At 23.3% G+C, this 20,785-nt stretch overlaps 2 protein-coding genes across 3 annotated transcripts in view; both read left to right on the forward strand.

Annotated features, from left to right (window-relative positions):
* The window catches only part of LOC117172575 (zinc finger protein 271-like), a 49,152-nt gene extending 44,747 nt beyond the window's left edge, over nt 1–4,405 (forward strand). Inside the window, exon 12 of the mRNA XM_033360645.1 lies at nt 3,475–4,405. Within this exon, the coding sequence (XP_033216536.1) occupies nt 3,475–3,747 (273 nt within the window). The 3' untranslated portion in view covers nt 3,748–4,405. The remainder of the gene's footprint in view (nt 1–3,474) is intronic.
* LOC117172577 lies at nt 3,816–18,383 on the forward strand. Of its 2 annotated transcripts, none has more exons than XM_033360647.1 (2): nt 3,816–3,921; nt 17,230–18,383. In XM_033360647.1, exon 2 carries the CDS (start codon nt 17,249–17,251, stop codon nt 17,564–17,566), a length of 318 nt encoding a protein of 105 aa, XP_033216538.1. In that variant the 5' UTR covers nt 3,816–3,921; nt 17,230–17,248; the 3' UTR covers nt 17,567–18,383. The 2 variants fall into 2 exon arrangements, with proteins under 2 accessions (XP_033216538.1, XP_033216537.1); XM_033360646.1 differs by lacking the exon at nt 3,816–3,921 and adding an exon at nt 9,345–9,463.
* The last annotated feature ends 2,402 nt before the right edge of the window (nt 18,384–20,785 follow it).

Here is a 20,785-nt window from a genome sequence, read left to right on the forward strand (position 1 = left end):
AAATCTCTACCCCATCCACACACTACTCCTTTCCCCTGCCGAGTGAGTCACGCCTACCCCGAAAGGGAAATGGCTTAATGGTGTAATAATAATAATAATAATTTAAAAAAAATTTTGTTTCAACTATTTCATTTTTTGTTGAAAATTGATCTTTTTTTAGTGAAAAATAAAAGTATTTGAGTTAAAATTTCTCTTTTCCAGTTGAAAATTTAACTATTTCGTTAAAAATGAATATCTTTTGTTGAAAAATCATCTTTTTTTAGTAGAAAATTATTTTTCGCGTGTTTGGAAATTTTCTTTTTTTAAAAATCATCTTTTTTCTTGAGAATTCAAGTATTCCATATAAAGATTCACCAGTTTACTTTAAAATGACCTTTTTAGTTGGAAATAAAACTACTTGGTCGAAAGTTAAACTATTTCCTTAAAAATGCATCTTTTTGGTTTGAAAATCATCTGTTTCACTTAAAGATTCATAATTTTAATTAAAAATTAATCACTTTGGAAAATAAATATTTCTACTGGAAATTTAGCTATTCCATTTTTGGTTAAAAACTGATATTTTTCAGTTCTAAATTCCACTATTTGTTTGAACATTCATCTTTTTCAGTTAAGAATTCAACTGCTTGGTTAAGGAGTCGTCTAATTTGATAAAAAGTCGTATTTTTGGTAGAAAATTAATCTTTTTCTTTGAAAATTCAATTATTTGATTCAATACATATTTCGGAATATCTTGTAATCTAATTTATCAAAGCTTTACAAATTAAACAAATTAATTGAATTCCTAGAAACTGAAGAAAATTATTTACAATAAATTCGCTAAACTGTGTACATATTCCGATTCGATTTCTTTTCAATGAGAAATATTTGAATGACTTGAATAAAGAAGATAAATTTTCTGCAGAGACGACCGATTTTCAACAACAACAAAAAATTACATATTTTTAATAGGAGGGATAAATTTCGAACAATAATTATGAATCTTCAATAGAAAAACTGAATTTTTAACAAAGTTGTTCAACTTTTAACCAAGTATCATTGACAAGATTATAATTTAAAATAAAAAGCAGTTGAAATCATCCAAAGAAGATGAAGTTCCAGCATAGTAGATAAATTATAAACCAAAACATTAATTTCCAACTAAAACGTTGCATTTTTAAGGGGCAATTTTTTCCAGAAAAAATTATTTTTCATACAACATAATAATTTTATATAACTATTTTTTAAGTTTATTTATTTGTGAAATTAGATAAGATTAATTTCCCTAAGTCTCTTGAGAAAATTAAAAAAGATTTTTGAAAATTTCGGATTTATCGAAAAATTGTCATGAAAATTTTAAATCAACATTTTTTTACAGAATAATGCAAATTTTTAGAAAACAATTAAATTAATTCAAAAGCTATCCAGGACATGTGAACGCTTGGAAGAAATTAAATTTTTTCAAAATAAATATGGTTTAAAGTCTTTTTTGTTAAAAATTGTTCTTTTAACTTCAAAACTTTTGAATACTTTTAAAATTACTCGAAATATTTTTCAAATTTCTCTTCAAATTTAATGGTCGAAACAAAAAAATCATTTGAAAATTTTGTTATGCTCTTAAAACTTTACAAAATTCTCAAAAAGCTTCTTTTTTCGAGATCTTCGAAAATCTACATTCTGTGTTAATTTTTTTTTTTCATCTTCTCAAGAATTAAGTTATTTTCTAATCTTTTCCAAATTTCTAAGACTTCAAAATATCTTTTGATATAATTTAAAGTTTTCACAGCATTTCTAAAAATCCTGCGGAATAAAAAGAATTATCTCAATTATTCTAGATTCTTTTCCGACATATTTTTAAATTTTCAGAGCTCAAGATTAATCTTTTTATTTATTTTTTTTTTCGAAAATTTCACTATACTTTTTTGAAGATTAAACTATTTTATTAAAAAATCACTTTTTATGTTGAAGCTTTATTAGTTCAGTTAAAAATTCATCTTTTTTTTTTGAAAAATTAATGTTTTGTTTGAAAATTATATTTTTTGTATTAAAAATTAATCTTTTCAATGATAATTTGACTATTCAATTTTTCTTTTGGAAATTCATATATTTTTATTGAAAATTCAACTACTTGATTGGATACATAATCATTCTCTTAAAAAATAACATTTATGGTTGAAGATTCATTTCTTTGGTTAAAAATATATCTATGCTTAATTGAAAATTAAACCACCTTATTTTTTTTTAGTATAAAATTAATTTTCTTGGTTGAAAATTCATCTTTTTGATTAAAAAATAACTATACCTGGTAGAAAGTTGAACCGATTGATTATAAATGCATTTTTTATTAACATTTATCATTCCCCTATTTCTTGGCTGAAAGTTGACCCACATTATTTTAAAAAATCTTTTTTTTCGATGTAGCTTTATTCTTTTTGTTAAAAATTTAACAATTTTGTGGAAAAGTGAACTACTTTGATAACATTATTATTTTCTTAAATTAATATTTTAAACTGAAAACTTAACCATTCAAATTTTGGTTGAAAATCGATTTTTTTTTAGTTGATAATTGATCTATTTTGTTGAAAATTCATCTTTTTGAGTAGAGAATTAATCTTCTTGGTTGAAAATTCATTTTTTTTATTAAAAAATTAACTATACCCGGTAGAAAGTTGAACCACTTGATTAAAAATTCATTTTTTCATGAACATTTATCATTTTAGTTGAAAATTCGTTTCATATTGTACTCAATATGATACACGCAATAAATTTATTTTCCAATTATTCCCCTATTTCTTGGCTAAAAGTTGATGCACATTATTTAAAAAAATCATTTTTATTTAATGTAGCTTTATTCCTTTTGTTAATAATTCATCTATTTTGTGGAAAAGTGAACTATTTCCATAAAATTATTATTTTCTTAAATTAATATTTTAAACTGAAATCTTAACCATTCAAATTTTGGTTGAAAATCGATTTTTGTAGTTGATAATGGATCGATTTTGTTGAAAATTCATCTTCTTGCTTAAAAAATTAACTATATAATAGATTGTAGAATCTATTAGAACATGGAAGAATTCTTTCACAGGCGGAGAAGTTTAATTAATTTTCAATTGTTTAAAACAAACGATTATTTAAACGATAAAAAAAGTTTTTTATATCCGAACAATTTTTTAGCGTAAAGTATGCTTCGTAACAACAATTTTCATTACTCAATTATTGAATTTCGATGAACCGATCGCGAGTAATCCATTTAAAAAAAAAAAAATGATCAGGAACTTTGATTGTTATCAACTTTTAAAAAAATACATTTTTTGAAAAAATATTTTAGGGGAGTTATTTGGATATAAAAACAAATCGAAAACTGTATAAATTGATTGAAAATAGAACTATCGATTTAAAAGTGGCACACTTGAGATATTTTTACCCAAAATTAAAAAAGATTTACAGGATTTGTGTAGGCATTCTGTAAATAAATAAATATAATTTACAATATTTCAGATCACGGACAATGAAGGAAATGTGATTCCTCTGACAATGCAACACGCACAACAACTTGTTGACGGTCAAGTTGTTGTCACCCAAGGACGTGACGGTCAATTAGTGAAAGTGAATTATTCTGGATTCAGACAGCAGAATTTGTTTGCTCAGTTAGGCCTAAATATGAATCAAGACGGAAATACTAATCCCGCGGCTGTTATCAAAGGAAGAAAAAATTCGACAGCATCAAGAAATTCTGAAAAAAGTGCTGAAAGAAAAATTTCTAAAGTTTAGAAAATTATGTGTAACATAGTTATTCCGACATAATGATACAGTGTCATTAATTTATTCGAAAGAGGGAAAAAGATGTATTATTGTTAATAGTATACCTTGGGGAGACTCTGAAAATCTTTATTTAAAAAAAAATTTTATTACTTTGAACGCTGAAACGGAATTTTATTTCTCTTGGTGAGGAAAAATGCAACTTTTTTTTTACGCACTGTGAAAAATAGTTTATATATTATTTATTACGTAGTCAATTTGAGAAAAATTCGGGGATTATTGCACAATTTAAAAAAAAACGTGTCTTGAGCATGATAATTAATTTTAAATTATTGAAATTAACATTAGAAAATGAATTTTAATTCGTAAAAATTCACAGAGACAAAGGGAAAACATTCTGTTTTAGACTTTGAAGAAAAAAATAGATTTATTGAGGAACCCTAGTGTACTCTTTAATCTTAATTTTAATGTAATGTAATTTCTGTTTTTTTTTTATTTAAGTACAGACTGCTTAGATTTTTTACATAATTGATCGCTTTTTCTACACCTGTGTCTTTAGAATTGTAATTTGTGTTAGTTAGGATGTATTTTGATGAGTTTATCCTGCATCGGTGAATAGAAAAATGGTTGATTATTAATAAATAATTGAAGTGATTCTAATTAATAATAATCAAAATGCGTATTCTCTTTTTACTTTAATCAAAAACAAAGACGCGTGCGATTATTATTGATTTTTTTTCCCACGGAATTTTTAAATTTATATATAAAATTAATATTAATACATAATCGTTGTATTTCGTCGTATCTATCAACTAAATTAATGAAAAAGAAAAGCGAGACAAATGTTTTTGATATTTGATAATAATACAGCAATTTTAGATGAAAAACACTAACTTCACGAAAAAAATTGTTTAAGATTGTAAATCTTCTTTTAAACTTAATGTTTCTCTCTTTTTTTGCCTAAAATTACCGATTTTTGGTGAAAAATATTAACAAAAATGAAAATTGTCCCAGAATGACTTAAAAATTTGTTCAACATTTCTTATTTTCTTTGAAATATAATTTGTTCAAATTAAAAATGTGTCGAATCTTTGAAATCTAATGATTTTTAATTAAAATTTTTGTAATTCCTGACGAAAAACATGTACATAATCCGAAATTGTTGAAAGTTGTATATTTTATTATTTTAGAATAAACTCATTGGATTTAAATCTAATGATTTATTGTTCAAAAATAAATCATTTCGTATTTTAAACGAGATATAACCTAAAATTGTTAAAGATTGTAAATCTTCTTTACAATATATTTTTATATTAAAACTGACAATTTTCGACGAAGAACACTAAAAAATAATCCAAAATTATTTAAATATTCTGATTCTTGGTAAAATTATTTTTATTATTATTTTTTTTTTCATAATCCCCATTTTCGATGTAAAATGCCAACGTAACCTAAAACTGCTAAACATATATGAATCTTCTTTGAAATCAAATGATTTTTATAATTTCAAATTTTATAATTTTTAAACAATACTCATTGGATATAAATTTAATGAGTTATCGTTTGAAAATATAAATTTCTGACGTTAAACTACAAAAAAAACCTAAAATTGTTCAAAAGTTGTGAATCTTCTTTAAAATATACTTTTTTTTATTAAAAATACTACGTTTCGACGAAAAAAACTCAAATCATCTAAAATTGTTAAAAGATTCTGAATCTTGTTCAAATAATTTTTTTTTTATAATGCTAATTTTCGATGCAAAATTATTTTTAATTAAATGTTTGAATTCCTGACGAAAAACACTAACAAAATTCAAAATGTTTACAGCTTTTAAATTTTATAATTTTTTAACAAAACTCATTGGATTTAAATTTAATGAATTATTGTTTGAAAACATAAATTCCTAATGTTAAACTGCATTAAAACCTAAAATTGTTGAAAAGTTGTGAATCTTCAAAGTTGTGAATCTTCTTTAAAATAGAATTATTTTATTAAAAATACCATGTTTCAACGGAAAACACTCAAATAATCTAAAATTGTTAAAAGATTCTGAATCTTGTTCAAATAATAATTTTTTTTATAATTTAAATTTTCGGTGTAAAATGATTTTTAATTAAAAAGTTTGAATTCCTGACGAAAAACATTAACAAATGGAATTTAAATCATAATTAGATATTGTTTAAAAATACAAAGTTCTACTAGTAAACGACAACAAAACCTAAAATTGTTCAAAAGTTGTGAATCTTCTTTAAATTGTAATTTTTGAAATTAAAACTGCCAATTTTCGACGAAGAACACTAATAAATAATCGAAAATTATTTAAATATTCTGATTCTTGGTAAAATTATTTTTATTATTTTTTTTCATAATGCCAATTTTCGATGTAAAATGCCAACGTAACCTAAAACTGCTAAACAAATATGAACCTTCTTTGAAATCAAATAATTATAAATTAAAAAGTTCAAATTCCTGAAGAAAACACTAACAAAATCCAAAATTTTTACAACTTTTATATTTTATAATTTTTTTAACAAAACTCATTGGATTTAAATCATAATGAGATATTGTTTACAAATATAAATTTCTGCTGGTCAACGACAACAAAACCTAAAATTGTTCAAAAGTTGTGAATCTTTTTTAAATAATAATTGTTTTTTTATTAAAAATACTAATTTCCGGCGAAAAACACGCAAATGAACCAAAACTGTTCAAAGATTCTGAATCTTGTTCAAATTATAATTTTCTTTTGATAATGCCATTTTTAAATGTAAAATTCTGACGTAACCTAAAAGTGCACAAAAAATATTAACCTTCTTTGATATCTAATGATTTTTAACTAAAAATTTGAAATTTTTAACGAAAACCACTAACGAACCCCGAAATTGTTGAAGGTTGTATATGTCATTATTTTAAACAAAATTCATTGGATTTACATTTAGTGAGTTATTGTTTAAAAATATAAATTTCAAATATTAAACGAGAACATAACCTAAAACTGATCAATGTTGTGAATCTTCGTTAAAATATAATTTTTTATTTAAAATACCATTTTCCGATGAAGAACAATAAAAAATAATCCAAAATTATTCAAAGATTCTGAATCTTGTTGAAATATAAATTTTTTGTATATAATGCCAATTTTCGATGTAAAATGGGAAGGTAACCTAAAATTGATAAACAAATATGATTTTTAATTAAAAAGTTGAAATTCCTAACGAAAAACATTAACAAAATCTAAAAGTTTAGAGTTAATGTAGAATGTACATTAACAAAATCCGAAATTGTCGAAATTTGTACTTTTCATTATTTTAAACAAAACTCATTGAATTTAAATATAATAAGTTATTGTTTAAAAATATAAATTTCCAATTTTAAACCACAACATAATCTAAAATTGGCGCAAAGTTGTGGATCTTCTATAAAATATATTTTTTTCATAAAAAAAAAAACAATTTACGAAAAAAAAACAGGCCAATTATCCAAAATTGGTTAATGATTCTGAATCATGTTCAAATTATCATTTTGTGTTGATAATGTCAATTTTCGTTGTAAAATTTCAACGTAACCTAAAATTGTACAAAAAATATTAATCTTCTTTGAAATCTAATTATTTTTAATTAAAAAGTTCAAATTTCTGACGAAGAACACTAAAAAAATTGGAAATTGTTAAAGGTTTTGATTTATATCATTTTAAACAAAACTCATTGGATTTAAATTTAATGAGTTATTGATTAAAAATATAAATATCTTAAGTTAAACGACAACAGAACCTAAAATTGTTAAAAAATTGTGAATCTTCTTTCAAATATAATTTCTTGCTTAAAAATACCATTTTCAGACCAAAAACTATAAAAAATAATCCAAAGTTGTTAAAAGAGTTTGAATCTTGCTGAAATAATAATTTTTTTATATATAAAGTCAATTTTCGATGTAAAATGCCAACGTAACAAACGTAAAAAAACGTAACGTAAAAAAATGCCAACGTAACGTAAAATTTCTGACGAAAAACACTAACAAAATCCAAAACTGTTAAAGGATGTAAATTTTATAATTTTGAACAAAACTCACTGGATTAAAATTTAATGAATAATCGTTAAAATTTTTGTTTAAATTGTGAATCTTCTTCCAAATATAATTTCCTTATTAAAAATACCATTTTCCGACGAACAATAAAAAATAATCCAAAATTTTTCAAAGATTCTAAATCTTGTTCAAATTATAATTTTGTTTTGTTGATGCCAATTTTTTATGTAAAATTCCAACTAAACCTGAAATTGTACGAAAAATATGAATCTTCTTCAAAATCTAATGATTTTTAATTAAAAAGTTAAATTCCGGACGAAAAAAATTAACAAAATACGAAATAATCTAAAATTGCTAAATCTTGTGAATTTTCTTTGACATATATTTTTTTACTAAAAATAAAAATTTTTGATGAAGAATACTCAAATAATCCATAGCTGTTAAAAGATTCTGAATCTTGTTCAAACAATAATTTTTTTAATGCCAATTTTCGATGTAAAATTCCTACATAACCTAAAATTTCTGAATAATATGAATCTTTCTTGAAAACTAATGATTTTTGTATGAAAAATTCCAATTTCTGACAAAAAACACTAACAAAATCCGAATTGTTTTTTAAATATTAGATTTCGGGTAAAACCATAACGTAAACAAAATAAAAAAATTGTTAATATTTAAATTGTTCAAAAATTACAAATCAGTATAGTGATTTTTATTTTAAAATACCAATTTTTGGTGGAAAAGGCTGTCGTAACCTAAAACTGTTAATAAATATAAATCCTTAAAGTCTAATGATTTGGGTTTTTAAATGCCAATTATTGGTGTAAACAGCTAACGTAACCTTAAATTGTTTAAAAAATATATACGTTGAAAATCTATCGATTTTTGTTTTAAAATGTCGATTTATGGTGAAAATACCTAACGTTAAGAAAATCGAAAAACGAAAATAGTTGAATACTTTTTCAGTTTGATCTGTAATAATTTTTTATTTAAAGTACTCATTTCCGGTGTAAAATGCTAAGATAACCTCAAATTTTTGAAAATTCGGAATTTTTAAGATGATTTTTGTTCAAAAATACTAAATTCTGATGAAAAAACTAAACCGATTATATTATATATAAATTTTTTTTTTAAAGTAAAAGTGTGCTAGAAATGAATGTAATTACTTAAAAAAGGTTGCTTGTAATAAGTTTAAATATTTGTTTTATCTTTATTAGGTGTTTTTAATTTTTTAGGTGAAAATGAGGCATTTTTTATTGGTTGGTACGATGTTTTGCCGGATCTGATATTTCAAGGTCACGGAGTTGATTGAAATTTAAATAAGGTCAAAGATACACGGTTTCCGATGCTTTTTTCAAAATTAGTTCCTCAGAAATGAAGAAGTTCGAAATAAAAAAAATATATATCATACTTTTTAGAATTTTATGCAGTATTAAAAAAATATATGATCTAAAATCCATGCAACTATCACGTTATATTAACTCTAGAAAGAAATTATTCTGTTATAAAATTTAAATTGCCGCGCTTTTACGAAATTTAAAATTTAGTTTTTACACAGTTGGCTACGCTGCCACTGTTTGGAATTCAAAATGGCCGCTGCGCGTTCGTTTGCTTCGTGTTTGACTCTATTCGTGTTTATTACTTATTTATAATTTTAGTCCTTATAATATTATTTATATAAAGCAGAAAAAGAAGAACAAACGTGTAAGTACTGAAGTAAAGGTGTGAATAATTTTCGCAATATAGATACATTTTTAATCCTGGAAAGCTAGGAAATGGTGTCAAGTGAAGCATAACCTCTCCAATTAAAACTTATTTTCAAAGTGATTGTAGTTTATTTAAATCAACGAAGGGATTTGGCTTTTAAAAAATACATATCATTCTCTGTCATTCATTTATTTATATTTTTATCTGTGTGCCCTGTGTACTTCAAACGAGTTCGCATATAATTTATATTTGAGGTTAGGATTTGATTGTTGACATTGTTGACTAGTACGATAAAGTTTCTGAGCTCTTATTGCTATTTAACAACAAACCGATGGGTTTTTATCAATTCCGTACTTATTAAAAGTTATGTTTCAATTTTAATGACCTTTATAATTCGAACATAAATTTGAACGAAGAAATTACTCGGATTAAGCATCAGAAATTAGGAAATAATTTTGCAACTATTATTCATAGAATTCTTTTATATATGTATTTCATATTTGCATGCCGTCGGAATTGAGATTTTAAGATTTTTGATTCGTATATTCGTATATTATGATTATTTATTAGTAGTCAAATATTTTGATAATTAAACAGGCGTTCACCAATTTCGTAAAGTTGATTTTATACTCTTCTCCGTTTTACATCATTTTTGCTAAACATACATACATATTATTTTATGAAAACTTCCTCGTTTTTTTTTAAATATATATTTAAAAAAATAAAATATTTGAATTTACGCGCGAAATAATATCACGCGTAGTGAATTTTTTTCTTACAGAATTATTTATAATAATTAATTTAATTTTAATTATACATATATCACTCTTTAAAAAAATTCTACTAAGTTATCTGCTAAAAAAAATTCATAGTACGTGTTTTGATAACATTTTCTATTTTCAATACCAAATAGTAGAATTTTCAACTAATAAAGATAAATTATGAGCCAAAAATGAAATTGTTCAATCTTCAAACAAAAAGATAAATTTTTAGACAAGAAGATTAAATTTCTAATAGAAAGGCAAATTTTCAACAAAATACATATATTTTCAAATGAATATTTAAAAAAAGAAGTGAATTTTCTCTTTAAAAAATAATTTTTAACCACAAAAGCGAAATTTTTAATAGAATAGTTAAATTTTCATCCATAGAAATGAATTTTTAATTTAAGTAATTATTTTTTAACTAAGTAGTATAACTTTGACCCAAACAAGATGAATTTTCAACGCAAAATTAAATAGGTGATACTCCAGCAAAAATTGTAATAATGAATAAAAAAACAGTTGAATTTAAACAATAAATTTTTTAAAAATAATTTTTAAAAATTTCAAAAAAATAGTTCAATTTTCATCGATAAAAACGGATTTATAACTAAACAAATTAATTAGTAACAAAAAATGAAATAATTCAATTTTTAGTTTAAACTAATAATTTTGAATAACAAAAAGAAGATTTGAACAAAATACTTACATTTTCAACAACAAAAAAACAAATATTCAATAAAGTAGTTAAGTTTTTATCGAAAAAAGTGAATTTACTTTTAGTTAAAAAAAAATGATTTTGAACCAAAATATTATTTTAAAAAAAAGTTCAATTTTTAACCAAATAAATGAATTTCCAACAAAAATAAATGAATTTGCAAACAAGAAGATAAATTTTATAATAAAAAGTCAATTTTCAAATTCATGGATGAATTTTTAACTAAACAAGCTAGTTTTCAAAAAAATAAAAACGAATTAAAAAAATAGTTAGATTGATTAATTGTTAAGCATAATAATTAATTTTCAACTAAAAGAGTGAATTTTCAATAAAATACATGAATTTGCATGCAAGTGGTTGATTTTTAAACTAAAAAGAGGTGAATTTTTAACAAAGAGATATTTTTAATTTGAAACCTTTGAATTCAAATAAAAAAGATTAATATAACAAAACAAATAAAAGACAAATTTTCAACAAAATAACAAAAAAAAGACGATTTTTCTCCAAAACAGTTTTTTATTTATTTTCCGATATAAAAGATAGCAAACTTTTGAAATCATACTTGAAATCGTTATTTCAGTAAACAGTAATGTTATATTTTTGAAATTCAGAACTATGAAAGAAAAACAGACCAGGATTTCAGGAAATTCATAGAATTTCACCGGAATTTTATCAAATTTTACCTAATGTTAAAGAATTGATCCAAATTAAGTGAGGGATTTCGTAGGATTTCGAAGTATTTAAACTGTTTTAGATAATCCTAAAAATTCCAAGGAATTTTTATTTGATTATAAGAATTTGAAGGGATTTCAAAGGGTGTAAAATATTTTAGGATAAATAATTTCCTAGAATTTTAGAGGATATGGAATGACTTTACAGGGCATATAAGGATTTTTTGATATTAAAAAAGAATCACAGGATTTTATAAGAGTTCCGAGGATTTAAATGATTTTAAGGAATTTTAATGTTCCCAATATATTTTAACGTATTGTCCAGGATTTCAGGAAATATTATAATAGAATTTCTCGGGATTTTATGATATTTTATTAAATTTCAAAGAATTTATCCAAGAGAAAAAAGGCATTTCAAAGAGTTTGAAATATTTTAGGAAATTTAAAAAAGATTCCAATGAATTTTTTATTATTTTTATTTGTTTTGAAGGGATTTTAAGGCAGTATTCTACTTTGAAACGCTCGAAAAAAGCTACTTTTGTTCATTTTTTTCTGATTTTATTAATAATGATATTGATTTAGAGTTTGTTAGGCTTAATAAATGTACTCAAAATATATATTTGTTAAATTTTCATTAATTTTATGCACTTTCTATAAACAAAAACTTCAGTGAAAGTTAACTTAAAATGTAGGTAATTCTACATTGTTGTTTCTGATATACATGCAAAAATAATAAAATGGCGGCAAAAAAAAAACAAGAAAAATGTGGGTTTATTTTCAGAGTTTTTTGCAAAAAAAAATTGTAAAAATTAAACTTTTTCTATAATCCTAGTTTTCAAAGACTTGAAAAAGATATTTAAATATTTTTTGCAATTCTTTGGCAATTTCCCATTAATTTTGATGAATTTATCCTTAATTCTTTTTAATTCTTCTAAATTCACTTAATTCTACTCAATTTAATGGATAACATTTTTTTCCATAAATCATCTTGAAATCTTTAAAACTCGCATTCAATTATTAGGCATTTCATCAAATACTTTTTAATTCTCTTTAATTTTTCTAAAAAAATAAAAAAAATAAATAAAAAACTTATTCAATTCAATGCTTTTTAAATTTTGTTAATTGTTTTAATTCACTTGTTTGGTTTTTAAATTGATCTTCATTGTCTATGAATTTCATCAAATTCTATTCCGTTTCCTTAAATTCACTCAAATTTCCCTGAAATCAATGGAATTTTTCGATTATAAAAATACTTGTCCAATTCATTTGAATCCTTTTGAATTAGACTTGAATTGTTTTTTAAACATGCTTCACTTTTTTTCTAAAAAACATAGCAGGGTTTCAAAGATTTGTAATTTTTTGTGGAATTCACCTTGAATTTTTATTAACCTACTCTACATTCTTTTAAATTCTTTAGAATTTTTTTAATTCACTAGAATTCTTTTGAATTTAAGCAATTCTATCAAATTCAATGGATTAAAAAAAATTGTAAGTGTTTATTTAATCTATCCTGAAGTCTTTTAACCTCACCTTGAATTTTTAAACATTTCATTAAATTCTTTTGAATTCCCTTGAATTTTGTAAAGCTCATTTGAAAGTTACTGAATACACTGAGGTTTTTTTCGTAGTTAAAAATTGTTTTCAATTCATATGATGAGTCACTTTTTTAATAAGAAATGATTAGGGTTTCAAAGATTTGAAATTATTTTTTGGAATTCACCCTGAATTATTACCTATTTATTCTGAATTCTTTTAAATTCTTTGGAATTTTTGTATTTCACTGGCATTTTTTCAATTCATTTGAATGCTTTTAATTTTACTTGAATTCTTTCAAGTGTACTCAATTCTATTAAATTCAGTGGATTTTTTCAGTTTTTAAAAGTTTTTGTTTAATCAATCCTGAAATCTTTTAAGCTTACCTTGAATTTTTAGACATTGCATCAAATTATTTTGAATTCCCTTGAATGTTTTAAGCTCGTTTCAAATGCACTGAATTCAATGAAGATTATTCATATTTAAAAATTTTTTTCAATCAACTGATTTTTTTAAAAGTCACCTTGAATTTGTATGAACTTCATCAAATTCTTTTCTATTACCTTAAATTCCAATAAATTGATTCGAATTTAACTGAAGTCAATGGATTTTTTAATTTTAAAAGAATTTGCCAATTCATTCGAATTTTCTAAATTTATTTAATTCAATGGACTTTTTTTAATTTTAAAAAGTTAGTATTAAATTTACCCTAAACTCTTGTAACCCAGGGTGACCGCTCGACCGGGAAACCGGGAAATGACAGTGATTTTTTTTTTACCGAGAATTTTACAAATTTGTAGAAGAAAAATCTGTCCACGTTCGATTTGAACAGTTTTTAAATAATTAGTGGAATTGTTGTGTTTTTCAATGATGATATCATTTAGCTTACGATGCGTAATTCAAATTTTTTTATTTTAAAAAAATTTTCCATTTAAAATGTTTATTTCTAAGCTTACAATTTTAATTTAAAGAATTTTTAAATGCTTTCTTAAAGACTTGAACAAATACAAAATAAAAGCCTTTGATGTTGAAAATTTTGAATAAAAAACATTTTTATTTAATAAATAAATAAATATTTTTAAATTTATCTATACTTTAAGTAATAAAAAGTGAACAGAAACGATTTGACAAAACGATTTTAAACCAGTTCAAAATTAAAGAATTTTCAGTTTTTAACGTTAAAACTTAAACTGTTTCAATTTGAAAGTCTTAGTCTTTAAACAAATGTTAACGTGTGACTGAAAGGTTTTAAATTATTTTCAACTTAAAAATAACTTCATAATAATATATTCTTAATTAAAGGATTTTATTAAATTTAAAATATTGTTTCAGTCTAAAATATTCCATTTTTAACCCATTCAATTGGAAATTTTTAATTAAAAAAAGATTAATTATTGAATATTTAGCAATATTTGAATTTTTATTTAAGATAAGTAAATTTAAATAATATATTTAAAAGTAAAGAATCTTCAACTGAATTATTTTACATAAAAAGCCTTGAATCGTTAAAATTTCGAAGAGCCTTTAAACTTTAAACTTTTCAATTTTAATTGTTGTATTTAAAAACTACTTAGTTTGTAAGTGAATTTTTTTAATTTTGATGTATAATTTACAAATGAACATTTGTAGAAAAAATTTGAGTAATTTTAAGAGATATTTAGGAGTTTTAAAAAGATTAAAAATTATCATGCAAATTTTAGATTTTTTTCCTAAAATCTTCTTGAATTTTTTTTTGAAAATTTTGTTTAAATCTTTGAAAAACTTTTTAAATATTCTCTTAAAATAATTTTTCAAAATGAAAAGTTTTCTTTAATTTCCCTAGGAATCCTAAGAAAACGTTTTTATTCTTTTAAAGCCTTTCACATTTCTTGAAAAGAATTAAATTTTTTTGTTTAAAATCTGCGAAAATCTACATCTTGTTTTTTATTAGGCTATCAACTCAAGTTTTACATTAAGTTTGAATCTTTTCAAAACTTCGGCATATCTCTTAAAATTACTCAAATTTCGTCTGCAAAAAATAAATGTTCAATTGTTATTTATACATCCAAATTGTAAAGAAATGTTCTAAAATTTGCAGGATTTTCCGAAAATTGTAGAAAAAATTCAATTCATTGTGACAAATATTTAAGAGTTCTGAAAAAATTCCAGAAATAATTTTCAATTTAAAACAAATTTAAAACAACTTTTAGATTTCTCAAGGTTTTGAAACACAAATTTGAAACTTTTCGAGGATGTTTAAACTATTTAAAAAGAAAATAATTGAATTTCTAATTGAAGAAGTTTTCAGTTAAAATTTTTTCTATTTTTCAATATTTGATGTTTCTAGTTTAAAATGTCTTAAAATTATATAATTTTGAAAATTTTAAAGTTCATTGATTGATTTTTTGATTTAGAGCATTCAAAATGATAACATGGATTTATATTTTTTTACATTGAAAAATGTTAGTGCCATCAATTTTATACGCGTAAATTATTAGACATTTGAATACAAAATTTTTAATTTAAAAACTTTTAAATTTCAATTTTAAAAGTTCAAAATTTAACAGTTGTACTTTGAGTGCTTTCATTTAAAGCTCAGTTTTCATTACCTCAAATGAAAAATTTTGTAACTGTGTTTCATTTTTTTAATTTTTTTAATCATGAACCGTGAATAATGTTTGCAAACCGGGAAATGACCGGGAATTTAATTCGTCCATTAAACCGGCCACCCTGAATTTTTAACTTAAAAATAACATATTCGTGATTAATGGGTTTTATCAAATTAAAAATATTGTTTCAGTCCAAATAATTCACTTTTTATCCCGTTTAATTTGAAATTTTTAAATTGAGAAAAAGAATAATTATTTAATATTTAGCAATATTTGACTGTTAATTTAATACGAGTAAATTGATGCTAAATATTTAAAAGTAAACAATTTGAAATTTAATTGTTTGACATAGAAAGTTTTGAATTGTTAAAATTATATATATACTAAATTGAAAGGAATTTTTCCTATAATTTTTAGAAAATCCTGAAAATTAAAAAAAATCCTTAAAATTTTCTAGGTTCTTTTTCGACAAGTCTGAAAATCTCTTAAAACCTTTTTAAATATCCTGTTAAAATAATTTCTCAAAATGAAAAATCATTTTCAATTTTCCTAGGAACATTAAGAATTTAAAAGAATTTTTTGGAGCCTTTCACAATTCCTAAAAAGCTTCTAAATTTTTTGTTTGAAATCTGACAAAATCTACATTTTGTTTTAAATTAGGTTGTGAATATTTGCACTGATATTTCTGTTAGTTTCGTAAATTTCGATTAAATTATTTTATATCATTTCAAGTTCTAAATTTGTTTCTAATTGTTATTTATAAATAAAAATTTCAAGGAAAATTTTATTAGTTCGCGGGATTTTCGATAAGTTGTAGGATAAATTCAATTATATTTATAAGTTATGTAGAAGTTCTGGAAAAATTTCAAAAATGATTTCGAATTGAAAAAATTTAAAACAACTTCTAGATTTCTCAAGATTTTGAAATAAAATGTTTAAGCTTTTCAAGGATGATTAAACTATTTAAAAAGAAAATAATTGAATTTCTAATTTAAGAAGTGTTAAGTTAAAAATTTTTCAATATTTGATGTTCCTCGCTTTAAATTCCTTAAAATTGTATAATTTTGAAAATTTTAAAGTTAATCGATTTTTTAATTTCGAGCAATCAAAATGATAACCGAACCGGGAAAAAACCGGGAAATGACCCGGAATTTATTTCGTCATTCGTTTATCTTTAATTGCCATAAATTCATTCCAATTTTACGGAAATCAGTGACATTTTTTTATTCCTAAAAAATTTTCCAATTCATTTGACTTCTTTATAATTTAACTTGAATTATTTTGAATTCTTATGAATTTATTCTAAATTTGATTACCCTTTGAGCGCGAAAAACATACCCTAGGACCCTATATTAAACCCCACAGACACTGTGAGGCCTGCGATTACGAAAATTCAAGAGAGAAAGCTTGAATCGCCCCCTAAGAAAATATTTATTTACACATAGAAATATTTTTAACAGTGTTTTCTTCTTTTTTTTTTTGTTATACACAGAGAAATTTTTGCTAGTAAAATGGAAAGCACAGGCCTCACAAGTTCGCAGGCGGATTTTCTGAAGCAATGCGAGGAAGAATTTAAAGACAGATATACTGACAGAGACGAAGCTTTTATGAAGATAAAAAAAGCAGATCCAAAAAAGCCACCAATTATTGACCCTTGGCACAACAAACCAAGAAGACCACAGCATGACTGGAGTCAGAATTATGGCCACAATCGACCAAATTCTTGGGATCGTCGTAACGACAGAAACGAACGACACGAGAGAAGCGAAAGAATCGATCGACACGCCGGGAAACATCATCTTTATCAGCGTCATTCGAGACCGTATTAATTCAATTCTTAGGAATTATAATTTTCAATTTTTACTCTTCGTATTCCTTTGTTAGCTGTCTCGTATTTTTATTATTGCTTTTGATCGTCCACTTTTCTGTCTTTTGAATCGTTACTAAAGTCGGGGCCTCTCACTTCTTTTGATTACATCTTGCTCAAAAAAATCTCTGAATTGTTTTAAAAAAACAACGAATTCGGCGGTAGGAAAAATAAAATTAACTGATTTTTTTTTAACATTCTTGAATGTAATGCATTTTCCCAAAATTTTAATATATTCCATCATTCACTTTTGACGGGGATTTCTTTACAAATACTTTATCTTGAAAACGATGATCGTGTCACACTCATTCTAATGATAAATTATTTGTGAATAAATATATGTAAGGAGTAAATTGAAAGAATATTTATACTTTTTTTTAGATATTTTTTTCTCAACTATTGGCATAATTTTTTCAGGATAAAAGCGTTCATATCGTTGAATTTGAAAGACTCGGAAGAATATATATATTAAGCTTTCAGATGATTTTGATTAAGCAATTCGGAGATATTTTTGAGCGAGTAGAAAATCAAAAAAAGTGAGGGGCTTCAACTTTTGGCCCCGACTTTAGGATTAAAATCGACCTTTGTCTCACTTTTATATTTTGTGATTCATTCATGGGGTTTTAACTCATGGATTTGACTAAGATTTTGACTATAATTATTAATTATTGTAATTTCGAATAATTCACGAACTGTCTCATATTTCGGTTTGTGGAACAACAATTGTATATGATAATGAATGTATTTTGTAAAATAGGGTAATAAATTACTTTGTTTCCTATGGAATAATTTCGAATGATTATTTGCAGCGAAAATATTTTTTGATTCGCGAAAAAGAAAACATTTTAAATAAAAAAAAAGGCTAAATAGGCTGAAAAAGCTCAAGTTAACCAATTAAAAAAAAATGACAGTAGTAAAATCCCCAGAGCTGGTAATTTAAAATATTATTTTTAAAAAGAAGAATTATTTTCAAACCAAAATTGGACCATTTAAAAAATTTTTTTAAAGTTAAAAAAAAATTGTATTGCTTTTCACACATATGCAATTTATCTATATTATTATAAATAATTTATCAATCAATTACTTCAAATTTAATAATATATTTTCTATAAAAATTCTCTTTGCCTAAGAAGTTAGGCAACTTTATAAACTTTAAGATAATAAATTCAATATTACAAGAATTAAATGAATAAATTAATCATTTAATAAAATTAACTTCTTTAATTAAAATAGAAACAATTCTTATAATTATAAAATTTAATCTTAACTTTGCCAAATTCAATTTTTGAATTTTTTTTACACTTAAAAAAATTCAATTTTTGAATACATCTTTTTTTGGTTGAAAATTAAACTATTTAGTTGAAAGTACAACTAATTAAAAAAAAAACCTTTTTTTTTGTTTGATGATTACATTTTTTTAGATAAAAACCCTTTTTTTTGTAAAAAATTGAACTATTTTGTTGAAAATTATGTTTTTTTGTTTGAAAATCAATTTTTTTAATTGGGAATTTAATTATTCCATGTTTGCTTAAAAATCCCTGCACTTGGTAGAAAATTCGACTTGTTCATCTTTTTGATAAAAAATTTCTTGAATTCAAATATTGGATTGAAAATTCATGTATTTTGTTAAAAATTAAGGTTCTTGGTCTATTTGATTGAAAATTTAACATTTCATTGAAATTTTTGATTATTTTTTTTACTTAAAATTTAATTCTATTTTAAATTGAAAATGTAACTGCTTTAGCTGAAAATTCAACTAATTTATGGAAAAATTCGTCTTTTTGGTAGAAAGGAAATCTCAAAAGTTGAAATATCATCCTTTCTATAAAAATTTTATTTCTTTGTTTGAAAAATTGTTGTTTTGTTAAAAATTATTTTTTAATTGATAATATAAATATTCTATATTTGGTCGTTTTTTGTTTTGTTTTTAGGTGGAAATGCATGTATTTGATTGAAAAATAGTATTTTTTATGGAAAATTATTCTTTTGAATTGAAAATTCAACTATTTCCTTTGAAATAATTTTTTTTTTGAAGATTAACAATTTTAATAAAATTAGGTGAAAATTCAACTAATTTGTGGAAAAATTCGTCTTTTTGGTAGAAAGGAAATCTCAAAAGTTGAAAATTCGTCCTTTCGATTAAAATTTTATTTCTTTGTTTGAAAAATTGTTGTTTAGTTAAAAATTATTTTTTAATTGATTATATAAATATTCTATTTTTGGTCGGTTTTTGTTTTGTTTTTAGGTGGAAATGCATGTATTTGATTGAAAAATAGTATTTTTTTATGGAAAATTATTCTTTTGAATTCAAAAATTTAACTATTTCCTTTGAAATAATTTTTTTTTAAGATTCACCATTTTGGTAAAAAATTATTCATTCCATTCTTTTTTGCAAAATTTATTTTGTTTCGTTGAAAATTAATCTGTATGCTGAAAATTTATAACTTTTCTATGTCTGTTGAAAAATGTATCTCTTTTAACCAAAAATAATGTATTTTAATGAAAATTTGTCTTTTTGGGTAGGAACTCTATTTTTTTTTTAAATTTAAACATTTATTTTTTGTTGAAAATTAATTACTTTAGTAAAAAAAATTTGCTTCTGTTCCTGGAAAACTCGTATTTGCTCTAATAGAAATTTCAATGATTGTAGTAAATAATTCATATTTTGATTTTCGGGTTAAAAATACACCTGAATAACAGTAAATTTATATTTTTGGTTAAAAATTGATATTCATAATTGAAATTTGATCTTTTCTGGTTACAATGCAATTATTTCGTGAGAAATTCTTGTATTTTGTTGAAAATTCGACTTTTTTGGTCCCATATGCATTTTTTATTGTTTGGCCCTCGGCTTGCAAACATCTTGGATTTCCCCCACCCAATTGACCCCATGTGAAATATTTTAATCAGTGGAAAAATTGAAATTCTCACAAAATAAGAGTACAAATAATTCCGATATTATTTACTTTTGATCTCTTTTATCGGAAAATTAGAAAGATTATATATTTCAATTTAAAGACATCTTTAGAAAAAAAGAATTAATGGCTCTTGGAACCAAACAACGGAATCATCAATTGTTACAACCCGGGTATCGCGTCCTCTATATATGTCGCGATATTACCGGCCGGACTCGAAAGGTAAACGTGGATCCATTTAAAAAATTTAAGACCTATGAAGATAG

This window comes from Belonocnema kinseyi, chromosome 5, assembly GCF_010883055.1.
Source record: "Belonocnema kinseyi isolate 2016_QV_RU_SX_M_011 chromosome 5, B_treatae_v1, whole genome shotgun sequence".
Taxonomy (NCBI): domain Eukaryota; kingdom Metazoa; phylum Arthropoda; class Insecta; order Hymenoptera; family Cynipidae; genus Belonocnema; species Belonocnema kinseyi.

Bases quoted from the DNA above. Each gene is read 5' to 3' on its own strand.
- LOC117172577 (XM_033360647.1), top strand. From the start codon at position 17,249: ATGGAAAGCACAGGCCTCACAAGTTCGCAGGCGGATTTTCTGAAGCAA.